Raw genomic sequence first — 11492 nt, 5'->3', positions numbered from 1 at the left:
CGTCCATAAACACAACACACCATCATAAGGACATTGAAACCTTTTGCATACATGACACCACAGTGAGTTCATAACATAGTAATTTATATTAGATTAAAATTAAACAAAAATAGTACATAACATAAAATCTAAACACTTAATCCAACATTGTTTAGCATAACCAAAGTGACTACATAACACCACAGTGAGTACATAACATAAAATTGAAACACTTAATCCAACATTGTTTAGCATGACCAAAGTGAGTACAAAACATCAAATTAAAACACTTAACCTGAAATCAGTTGTCATAAACACATTGACTACATAATGACATTGACCACACTTAACCTATTCTAGTTCCATTGGCTTGTCAATCGTGTGGCCTTCCCCATTTTTACCCTCAACCCGTGTACCAAGTTTTTTCTTCAAAATTCTTTCCGACTTCTTTCTTGTCTTGATAATTACCTTCTTACCCCTCCCTCCTATATCATCTTTACCATCCTTTGTCTTCCTACCATTGCTTCTTTCCCCAACATTACCATTACTACCCTTTTTACCCCTCCCCATTTATCATCTATAACATCATTTGCCTTCTTACCACTGGTTCCTTCCCCAACTTTTCCATTATTGCCCTTATTACCCCTCCCCCCTTTATCATCTATAATATCATTTGCCTTTCTACCACTGCTTCCTTCCCCAACTTTTCCATTAATGCCCTTATTACCACTCCCTCCTTCCTCATCTATCATACCTTTTGCCTTCTTAGCACTGCTTCCCTCCCCATCAATAACATCTGATCTCTTCCTTTTCCTTACATTTAGTTTTGTTGGCTTTTCAGATTTAGAACATGTAACCTTGTTATGTCCTGCTTGTTTGCATACACTACACGTAATCTTTTTCCCAACCTTTAACACAATATGTCTAGCACCCCTTTCACTTGAATCCTTTCTTCTATTAACTTTAGGCCTACCTGGCATTTTTCTTTTCAATGGTGGCAGAGGTGGAATGAATTCAGTAGGTGACCACATGTTGCTACCATTCATCCCACACATAGGATACTTGTAGGTGTTCTTATAAATTGCTCCATAGTACATTGGATCAACATAATTACCAACATCATTGTTAAGGTATGAGATTGTTTTAACTGAATGCACACATCCATACACATTTAGTTGCCACACTCTACATGAACAAGTCTTCTTATCTACATCCACAACGTAAGACTGCCAAATTCATTGTTTTAAACTGGTTTAAACCAGTAGGTAAAACCTGCCAATACCTGATGCAATGGTATAAAAGTTAGGGTGTATAGTGGAAAAACTAAATAAAGTATTAATAGAAAAGAAAAAACCTTTGAGCTCTTTTCAACTGATTCAATAGGATTGTAATGGTTGGGCATGGTTTATAATCAGGCCATGAACAACCTTTGATGATGAGATTGAATTGCCTCTCCATAACATACAACCTAATTTCTTCTAACATTGTGATTATTGGTTTTTTCCTTGCATCTCTAATGACATTGTTGAAGCTTTCATATAATCCATTTTCAACTGCATCACACATCCTCCCCTCTCTAAAGAAAGCTCTACACCATGATTTTGGGTTCTTTTCCATAAGATAGTCAAATGATGTAGGATTTAGTACTTGTATTTCCTTTATTGATGCATTGAGTAAATGTTCAGTTAATGCTTTGCAAGCTTTCCAAAACATCGTCTCATAATGCACACCACTAAACCTTTTCCTAAAGTTGGCAACAATTTGCCTTGCACACTGTCTGTGTTCAGCATTAAGCATTAAGCATTACTTCCTTCACAGCGTCCAATAGCCCCTATACAATTTAAATTCATATGTTAAGAAAATGGAAATTTATTAACAAGAAATATGAAGTATAATAAGTGATTTAACTTATGTTGATCTGACATCAGGGTGATACCATTACCATCATCAACTTCTAGATCATCTTGAAGATTCTCCAAAAACCATTTCCAATTTTCTTTATTTTCCACACACACAACTGCCCATGCTAATGGGAAAATATGATTGTTATCATCTCTTCCTACGGCACATATCAATTCTCCACTACATAATCCCTTTAAGAAACAGCCATCCAGGTTTATTACTCGTCTACAACTTCCTTTCCAACCTTGTTTCAGCCCCTGAAAGCATATGTAAAACTTACTAAAATATGTCTTCCCATCAGGCATACTGTTGACATCCAATTTGACAGTTGATCCTGGATTGGATCTTCTTATCTCTTCACCATATGACCAAAGCTTGGCATAATGCTCAACTAGTGTACCTTCAATAAGTTCAATTGCATATTTCTTTGCTCTTCTACACTGTCCCATACTCACATCAATTCCAATATTTTATTTTACTTCTTCCTTTAGTAGGCTAACACTCATTTTTTGTTTTTGTAAAAATTTGGATGTGAAATGGCTACCAATCCATGCATAGCTTACAATTGACCCCATTTTAAAATTTCTAGCACAATTATGGTCATCTATAAGAGACTTAATCTGAAAAGATTTTTCCTCACTCATCCATGAAGCCCACAATATAAACTTGCATTGTCCTGAACAACATTTAACTAAAAGCCTCTTACTATCATTTTTTTGTAGCACAATTGATATCCTTTAGCAACATCATAATTACACAACATATGTTTTAACTGTTTAGGATTTTCAAATCTCATTCCTAACACAAGTTTTTGTTTTTTCCAATGAACATTTTCATTAAAAGTTGTTACCTCCTCATGAATTGGGTCGTGTTCATCCATCTGATCAAATGGATCTTCATGAGATGGATCCTCTTGAGGTGGAGTGTCTGGAGTTGGCTGCTCCTTGGGGCAGAGCTTGTTCAAAAATACATCATTCAATGTCTTGTTCATGAGGATGCAATCTCCATCTTCAATGTTATCGTCCAAATCACCTTGCACTTGTACTTCATCTAGGTCAATGCCTCCTTCTGTCTCAACATGCAACTCTTCTACTACTTCACCTACACCATAAAACTTATCCTCGGGGGTGCATACTTCAGCCATCTCATCAACAATCCATTGATGAACATGAACACCAACATGATCCATGTACACAGAAATTACACAACCAGAATCATACCATACTTCAATAAACTCCTGGTAGTCTTTCTCAGTTGCTATTATCCTCAGTCCTTCAGGGAACTCAATATCGGGCATGCAAAAGTACACATTAACACATGTCTCGTTTGCGAATCTCTGAATGAACACTAGAAATTCGTTTTTGTCCATTCCAGCAAAATCCACATCCTCAAACCTTTGCTCCACCCCTTCTGAGTAACTGATCACTGGATACCTCATAAACAAACCAGCAAAATGAAGATCTATCTTCATGTAGACGGCCATAGAAAAAATCCAGGTTTGATTTTCGGATGAACAGTAGAACAAAAAGGAGATATTGGTAGATGAAACCGATTAAAGACGAAAATTACTTGGAGAGGAAGGGTTGGTGTCATTTATCGATACACTAACACGTGGCATATGGTTTAGTTTAATGAACTGGCTTTCTTTTAATGACATGTCCAAGAAATAATACTGATTGGGTTTGGGGTCACCGGGTGACCCCTTCACTTTATAAAAAATGGCCTAATTAGCAAGTTAAATGGTAGTTTATGCCCTTCTAAAGCCAAAAAATAAAATAAGGAACCTTTTAAACCAAAACTTATAAGTTAGTGGGGTTACAGTAACATTTTCCCAAAAACAAAAATGGTGGAAATTAAGAAGCTTTTTGTTGCTTACTTGGCCTCACCACCACAAAGTGGGTTAGGTTTTTATCATTTCATGTTAGATCGATTAGCAAGATTTTATGTATAAACTACTCAATCTCCCTATACTAATAAAAGAGTAGTTTTTTTTATATGTGTCACCATATTAGACCTCTTAATTGATGTGTTGCCACTTGTCAATCTATTAGTTCTCCATTTTAAGTTTATTAGACTTCCTCATTAATGTGATGCTATTTGTTAATGTATGTATTTTCAATTTTAAATTTAAATTTTATATTATTGTTTTGATTAATTTACAAATAAAAAATGTTTAATATATATACATATTTATTTGAATCAATGATTATAATTTCATATAACTAATAAAAATATCTATTAATTAACAATTTATTTAAAATAATTGATTAATAATTTATAGATTTTACTATAAAATTTTAATTAATTTTATAACCGTAGTTTCCACGGGTTATAAACTAGTTTTTAATTTATATATTACTCTCATAAAAAATCAAGGTTCTAAAAAGCTCGTCATGGCTCCGCCATGGCACGCCATGACTCCATGGCTTGCATGTGCCGCCAAGCTTTGCCAAAACGCCACCTTGACCCATATATGTGTATAAAAATGAATAATAGTAAAAAATACATATAAAATATGAATTATATACAAAATTGCCGCTTTAAGTCACGCCTTACAAACGACGTGCCTCGTCAAGGCTCGGAAAAACTTGAGGCTTGACATTACCGCCAAGTCACACCTTATGTTATTTAGAACGTTGTAAAAAATACATGTTTTTTTTATATACAAAAAAAAAGATATTCAATACGGATAAATTTAGTTACTATCTGACGAAATTTATGGTTATTTAATTTATTATTTAATTTAGAGAAAAGTATTGCTAAATCAAAGCACACGAGCACGGGTTTGGTCCCGCCTTTCGCCCTTTGTTATTGCCTTTATTTACGAAAAGCACTCACAGTCTACTCCCTCAATACGACGTCGTCCGCAATGTCCAACAACGCGCCCACCGTAGCCACCCCAAATTTTCTCGCAAACAGAAATGGGTCATTCCGTCGTATCACAGACGCATCAGAACCGTTCATCTCCTCGTCACCGTATCTCGGCCGTCGTCGTCGGAGTGTTCTGATAAACTCCGGCCCCACATCCGAAGCCTGAAATGTATACGGGTGACTATGTTGACCTCGCTTCCAGTCAACGTAAGTCAACGTAGCTGGCACGCATCCTCTCCTATCCTCCATAGACAATAGCGTAGGGAAGTAATTCTCTTCAGGGTAACACCTGCCTATGTTCTCCTGCAGACACGGCAGCTTGAATTTGGACCATAGACGCGTGTCACCAACAACCACCCTGGCGTGATGACGTGTCAACACCGAAAACTGAGACCCAATTCTGAATCTTTCATATGACACCTCCGGAAGCATCACTGTTTCCCCACGCGCTGCCCATCTTCCCCACGCGCCAACCTCGTGTTCCAGGATCTCTATGAAACTCTTCTTGGAGCTCACCAGTGTTTCGTAGGTGAAATCGAATGAGTGGAGAGGTATGCAAGAGGGGGAGAGCAGGGCAAACATGTAATTCGCCGGATCGTGAAGTAGAGCTCGGGCGAGTAGCCGCCGGTGAGCTGCGGCGAGTGTGGGAGTGTTGCGGCGGGTAGGTTTTGAGGGAATGGTGCGGTTGCTGAAAACTCCTTGAAATAGCAGGTCATATCGGAGATTAGGGTCGGCATGTATGTATATATTGTATAAGTGTTTTGTTTTGGTGCGGTTGAAGTAGAGCTCCCAGAGTGGTGCTAATGGCAGCCGGCCGGTGGTGAGGAACATGAATGCAAGCTTCTTCGGTGCTCCGGCGGGTGATGGGTTTGGGTTGACACGAGAGGCCAGGTGGAAAAGCGAGTTATCATCCATCTCTTCTTCCATGAATCTGTTGTTGGGTTTTTGCAATTGGGGTGGTGGGGAAACGGTGGTGGTGAGGTCGGTGTTAATGGTGAAGACGATGGCAAGGGGAAGCGTGAGAAAAAGGGCGCAGAGAAGAGTGAGAGGAGTTGGGGACATGGATGACACAAGACCACAGGTAATGAAATATAATGGGGGAATGGAGTAAGAGCCGAATGCAGAATACGTTTTGATTTTGATTGAAGCTCTTATTCAATGATTTTTCGAGTTCCCATGATATGCTCCCTTCCTTCTCAACGTTTATCATGTTAAGTTTTCTTGTTGTTTTCTGAAAGTTTAGAATTGGGTTGATGATTAACTTGTGTGTTGAATACTCAAAATTCATAACGTAATAGCAATGTTTTAAAAAACGGTTTTTTAGTTAAACCGGTATGGTGATCGGTTTCCGGTTTAACCGATTCGACCGCTGAGTAAACCGGTTTTCACAATTTTCATCATTTTTCGTATTTTTCTACACATACATACATACACAAATCAAGAATTTAATGTCTACAAATTCAAACATTAAAGTACACATGAAAATAAGTTGTAGATCAATAACTAATAACCATGAGTTTTACATCAATCCACATGTATTAAAAAGAAAACAAATTCCTAGATGAATATAAACGCATCAAAAAATTTCATAACATTTACCATGTGTTTTTATTCAGAAATTTTTTAATAAATATAAAAAAACTATCAAAGTTTATTATGTAAAAGGTTTCAATTTCATATGTTTTTATTCAAATTAACCGGTTCAACCGGATTTTTATAAAAACAGGGCGGTTCATCCGATTCAAAAATAGACATAAAATCGGTGATAGTTGAACCGTTCCCTTCCCTGATTCCCGATCCAACCGGTTCGACCGGTCGATTCAAACTGGTTTTTAAAACATTGCGTAATAGTAACAAATTTCTTCATTTGCCTGGTCATGTTATTAAATTGTTACTCGTATGTATTATAATACACTTTTTTACATGCATTATTTATTAAGTTGTGACCCGACTTAATCAATATTTTTCACAAACATGTTGTCTACGCTGTGAAAAACGGGAGAAGAAAACGGTTTTTGAAAAGTGATATCAATAACAAAATATGAAATATCTTAATTATCATGACCGCTGGCCGTTTCGATAATTGTATTTTGATCAAGAGATATTTGATAAACTAGCTTTAAAATATATGAAATTACATAAAAATTACTTAAAAAACATATGTGCAAAAATTAAATATAAAACATAATAATCAAAAATTAATTTTTAACTATAATTTTAAAATTTTAGATTTTTTATAACTATACACTAGTAGAAAAAAAGGCTTTTAACGACATAAATATTATGTACGACATACATATTATGTATGATATACATCAAGGCTGGAGGGTGTGGTGCTACTGAAACCGCACTCCCTCCCCCGCCACATAAGCGTTATGTCATCTTTTACCCCTCAAGTGTGGTTCCTTGCCACACCAAAAGAGTGGTGCCACAGTTTTTTTTGTTAATTATTTTAATTTAATAAATTTAATTTTTTAATAAGAAAACATAATTTTAAAAACATAATATTTCATTAATTAAAAATACAAATACCATACATTACTTAATTTAAAATAAATAAAAAAACATAAAAATTTAGAAAAACAAAGTAGAAACATAAAACCTACAACTTAAAAAAAACACACACACACACGAAACGATTAAAAACTTGAAAAAAACCTAGAAATTAGCCACGATTGATGTAACAGTTTTTCACTTCCTCCTTCATCGCCAAAACCACTTCATGCTCGGCCCCGGTCATATTCGACGTGTCCATCGCTAGTATTCACATGTCGCTCTCCCTTTGTTTCCGAAGCTCTCTTTCAGAAGCAATTTTCAAAATCTTGTCAATTCTATCTTTTATACCCTTCATGTCGGTTCCCATTTCTTTCAAATCATTTGAATCCGACGCTTTGCCTTTGTCTTTGCTTTTTGATTTGTCTCTTCCTAATGGTTGGGAAGGTGGTGAAACTGGAACAGGTTCATCTTCGTTCAGATCAAATTGAACACGAGCATCTGATGTACTGTGGTCAGACTCATATGTTCTGCTGCGTTTTGACCCACTGTCGATATACTGGTCATGTGTTTTGCTACTAAGCCATTTCCTGTTATCTTTCAAAAAATTCCAAACTTCAAGAAACTTGAAAGCCTTCAGATTTTCTTTTTGATACACTTTCAACGCTTTCTTCAAAATGACTTCATCGCTTTCTCCACTTTTCCATTGACGTTTCATGTTGTTCCACAAGTCATTAAACAACATGACTTCCTTATTCATCTTCCCCCATTTGGTGTACACTTGATGTTTTGAATGGTATTCTCCACGATTCATTCCTTTATGGAACCTGTGTAAAACGCGAATCCAAAAGCGGTCATGTTTTTGGTCTTTTCCAACCATCGCATCTTCTGAAATATCGATCCAAGATTGTGCCAACACTAACACTTCCAAAGGTTCCCAACATCTAGCCTGCCTTCTCTTTTCTTTTATTTGCTGCTCGAGTGGGCTGAGTTTCTGTAACGAATTCCGGTTCAGAATCAGAAACGACCGTTTCTGGTTGTGTTTGTGTTTGTTGAACAAACTCAGGTTGGAACAAAAAATCAAATGGATTAAAATTCGGGTCGGGTTGGGGTATTGGTGGTGTTTGTGGTTGTGGTTGCCCTGGTCGTTGTGGAAAACACGGAAACATACCGTCGTAGTGGTAATACGGAGGTGAGAAAATCGGTGAATCAAATGAAGATATTGGGGTGTTGATGTTTCTGATTGGTGTTTTTTCTTTGCTAGGTCTTTTGGAAGAAGACATTTTTTCAAAAAAAATTGGATGAGAAGATTGTGAAAATATGTGTTTAAAGGTGGTGTAAATGTGAAAATGGTAATATATATATATATATATATATATATATATATATATATATATATATATATATATATATATATATATATATATATATATATATATATATATATATATATATATAACCCTTTTAATGTGGTGTCGTCTAGAAAAAATTCATAGGGTTTCATTACCTCCATGTAACCTAATCCCTGAACGACGCAACGTACCAAAATGTCATCTTCAATCCTTTTAAAATGTCGATTACATTTTCCTGATCGTCGCATCCCTTTGAATGCCTTCCTCTTGCAATTCACCAGTTCCTCTCCCACAAAAAGCCAATCGGAAAACCCGATTATGCGACCAACAAAAAATTTCCCAATTGTTGACCACAAATGTTTTAGTTGCTAAATCAAAGAAGAACAATAATATTGTGATCTTCTTCCCACTGGTATGTTACCAACAAGAACCCTAATTCGATTTCATGTTTTTTAAATTCTTAATCCAATCGAGGATTTTCTTGCCCTGATAAAATATATTCGAACTTATCCCTTTTCATAAAATCTTGGAAACTTGGAAAATCAATTTTATTTCAGAGATTTTCATTCATGTATTCAGTTTTAATATGGTTGTTAGGGTTTTTTTGGATGATTTCTCAATCAAATGAAAAAGAAAAGAGAAGGAAGTTGTGTATTGAGGAAGGAGACGTAAACTTTTCTTTCTTTTGAATTTTGAGTTCGAATTGGAGATGGAATGAATTGGTGAAATGTGAAAGAGAACAGATGGAAGCAATGGTGGAATAAATGTGAATCGTAATTCAAGATCTGTAATCCATGTTGTTTCCCTAATTTTGTCTGTTTGCACGCCATCTCTTGATGTCACGATTGGTAATTTCTCTTCTCATGATCCTCGATTGATTACCCTCCCTACTTTTCATCTAAAAGTAAATTCCCCATGTGTTGTGAGATATCCTCTGTCTTGATTTTTTTGTATGTTTAAGAAGGTTTCACTAAAAATGATTGCTTGCGAGCAGTACTGTGTAAAATCTTGACTTATAAAGATGTCATTTATGCATATGGTAAACTTCTAGATGTCATACCCAGATAAAAAAAATGGAATGACCATATGAAAATTGCTTACATTTCGTTCATTTATGTTACTTAATAAATTCCCTAGTTCGTGTAAACGTTTGACTTTAGATCATAAACATGGTAGTGAGTATTGGCGGATAAGGTTAAACCATAAGCATGTTATTATCAGATTAAAAAAAGTTAAAGGAACAATGCAATTTATCTTGCCTCCCTCTATGAATAAGATAAAATTTGGTTACTATTCATTGCTATAATATATTTTAGTTGTTAGTCATTAGTCTTTAGTTGTTTTACGTAAGTGTTAATTGTTTATTTGTTGAATTATGTAATTATAAAGTAAACCAACAAAGTTCATTAAAAGTCGTCTGCTGTCATGTTTTATGTTGCATGTTTTCCCACTGATGTCAAGTCTTGCATACCTGCAGGAGATGTTTTAATCAATCCATTTATATCAACACTCAATTTGACTTCGTGTTGATCAAACAGAGTGTGCAAAGCACTTGATCTTCTACCGGTGCACTTCCATGAACTCATACAAAATTCTTTTTATTACCTTTTTGAGGCTTTCATATATTGATCCTTGAGTGGTAAATGCTATAGTTGTTTCATTTTGTTCATTGACTGATTAAGTAATGCCTTTTCCTTTAATTATTGTAGTGTGGAACTTAACATAGACAAAAGATGCAATACAAATATAGCACATACATTGTAGTCGAAATACACATGTGTAAAGCCTAATTGTCCAATGATTCCTCTTCATCTCGTATGTTCAAGCTCTTTCTGTTTCTATGAAAGCAAATAATATGATGAGATGGGTGGAGATCAATGGAGGGAATTAGAGATAAATGTTTGGGAGAAGGTTCATAGTTCTTAGGGTTGTTGTACAAAATGTGGAAAGAAAATACGAATAAAGCACATTAAGTAGATGACTCACTTATTTCAAATCTAAATAACATTGTTTTTTAATGTTTCAAGGGACACCATATAGAAGCCATCCCAAATGAAATCTCAAAATTTTAGTCCAAAAAATTAGCAGCAGCCCAGAAAAATATATTGCCCAACCCAATAGCTCAAAAGAAAAAGAAAAAAAATGCCCGGTGTGAATAAATAGGGGGTTGTTCGAATTGCACAAAGTATGTTAATGAATCTTATAATATCTTAATTATAATAAACATCAAGTGATGTTGATAAAAACAAGAGGGTTAACATGTGTGTGTGTGTGTTAATGTTATAGTTTTATAACAACTTGGTTTGTAATTGTAGTTGTAGAAAATTTTAGAAACATGTTGATGTGCATGAATTGTTTGATAATCTAAAACATTGGTCAAACTTGCTCTACTGTTTCATGTAACAACTTATCTATGGTTGTATGCTAATGCGCCATCTGCAAACTCTTTAGTGACGAGAGGTGATATATTTGTGCATTTAAAATAAGTTTTGTTTTATCTATACATTTAAACATATATGGAAACAAATAATTTATGTTCTATTAAATCATGAAAATATGTTGTTGCCCTTATTGTAAAGTATACAAAATTAGGAGAGGTCTGCGCACCGACTATATACATAACATGGATAACAACGCTCCATATGCAAGTTTCTTTCATTCCATATTTGTAGAGAGAAGTTTTTACAAAATGATTTTCAAATCTGGCATATAACATCTTTACATCTAGCAATCCTATTAAGGCCCTTCAGTGTGGTCACATATTTAAAGCCAAAGCCACGTACTATTTCCTTATCTTTCCTCGTGATAAACAGACATCACAACTTGAGATCACAGTCTCAATGTATTGGTTGGTATTTTTGGTATTCTAATGTTTCTTGCCCTAATCTTTATCAG

At 35.2% G+C, this 11492-nt stretch overlaps 1 protein-coding gene and 1 long non-coding RNA gene across 2 annotated transcripts; one reads left to right on the top strand and one right to left on the bottom strand.

The window, feature by feature from the left end:
- Positions 1 to 4422: 4422 nt before the first annotated feature.
- On the bottom strand, positions 4423 to 5935 carry LOC144997574 (glycosyltransferase BC10-like). The gene has a single exon (XM_078957466.1). The coding sequence runs from the start codon at positions 5812 to 5814 to the stop codon at positions 4723 to 4725; it is 1092 nt and encodes a 363-aa protein (XP_078813592.1). The 5' UTR covers positions 5815 to 5935; the 3' UTR covers positions 4423 to 4722.
- A 2788-nt stretch (positions 5936 to 8723) lies between these two features.
- Positions 8724 to 10627, top strand: LOC145047534 (uncharacterized). The gene is made up of 3 exons (XR_013682268.1): positions 8724 to 9009; positions 9195 to 9445; positions 10075 to 10627. It is a non-coding gene; the product is annotated as an uncharacterized LOC145047534 (long non-coding RNA).
- The last annotated feature ends 865 nt before the right edge of the window (positions 10628 to 11492 follow it).

The sequence above is a fragment of the Lactuca saligna genome, chromosome 5 (genome assembly GCF_052625555.1).
Source record: "Lactuca saligna cultivar CGN05327 chromosome 5, ASM5262555v1, whole genome shotgun sequence".
Classification (NCBI taxonomy): domain Eukaryota; kingdom Viridiplantae; phylum Streptophyta; class Magnoliopsida; order Asterales; family Asteraceae; genus Lactuca; species Lactuca saligna.
Note: the sequence above shows the minus strand (reverse complement) of the source record. Positions and strands in the feature narration are given on the sequence as shown.

Bases quoted from the DNA above. Each gene is read 5' to 3' on its own strand.
- LOC144997574 (XM_078957466.1), bottom strand. From the start codon at position 5,814: ATGTCCCCAACTCCTCTCACTCTTCTCTGCGCCCTTTTTCTCACGCTT.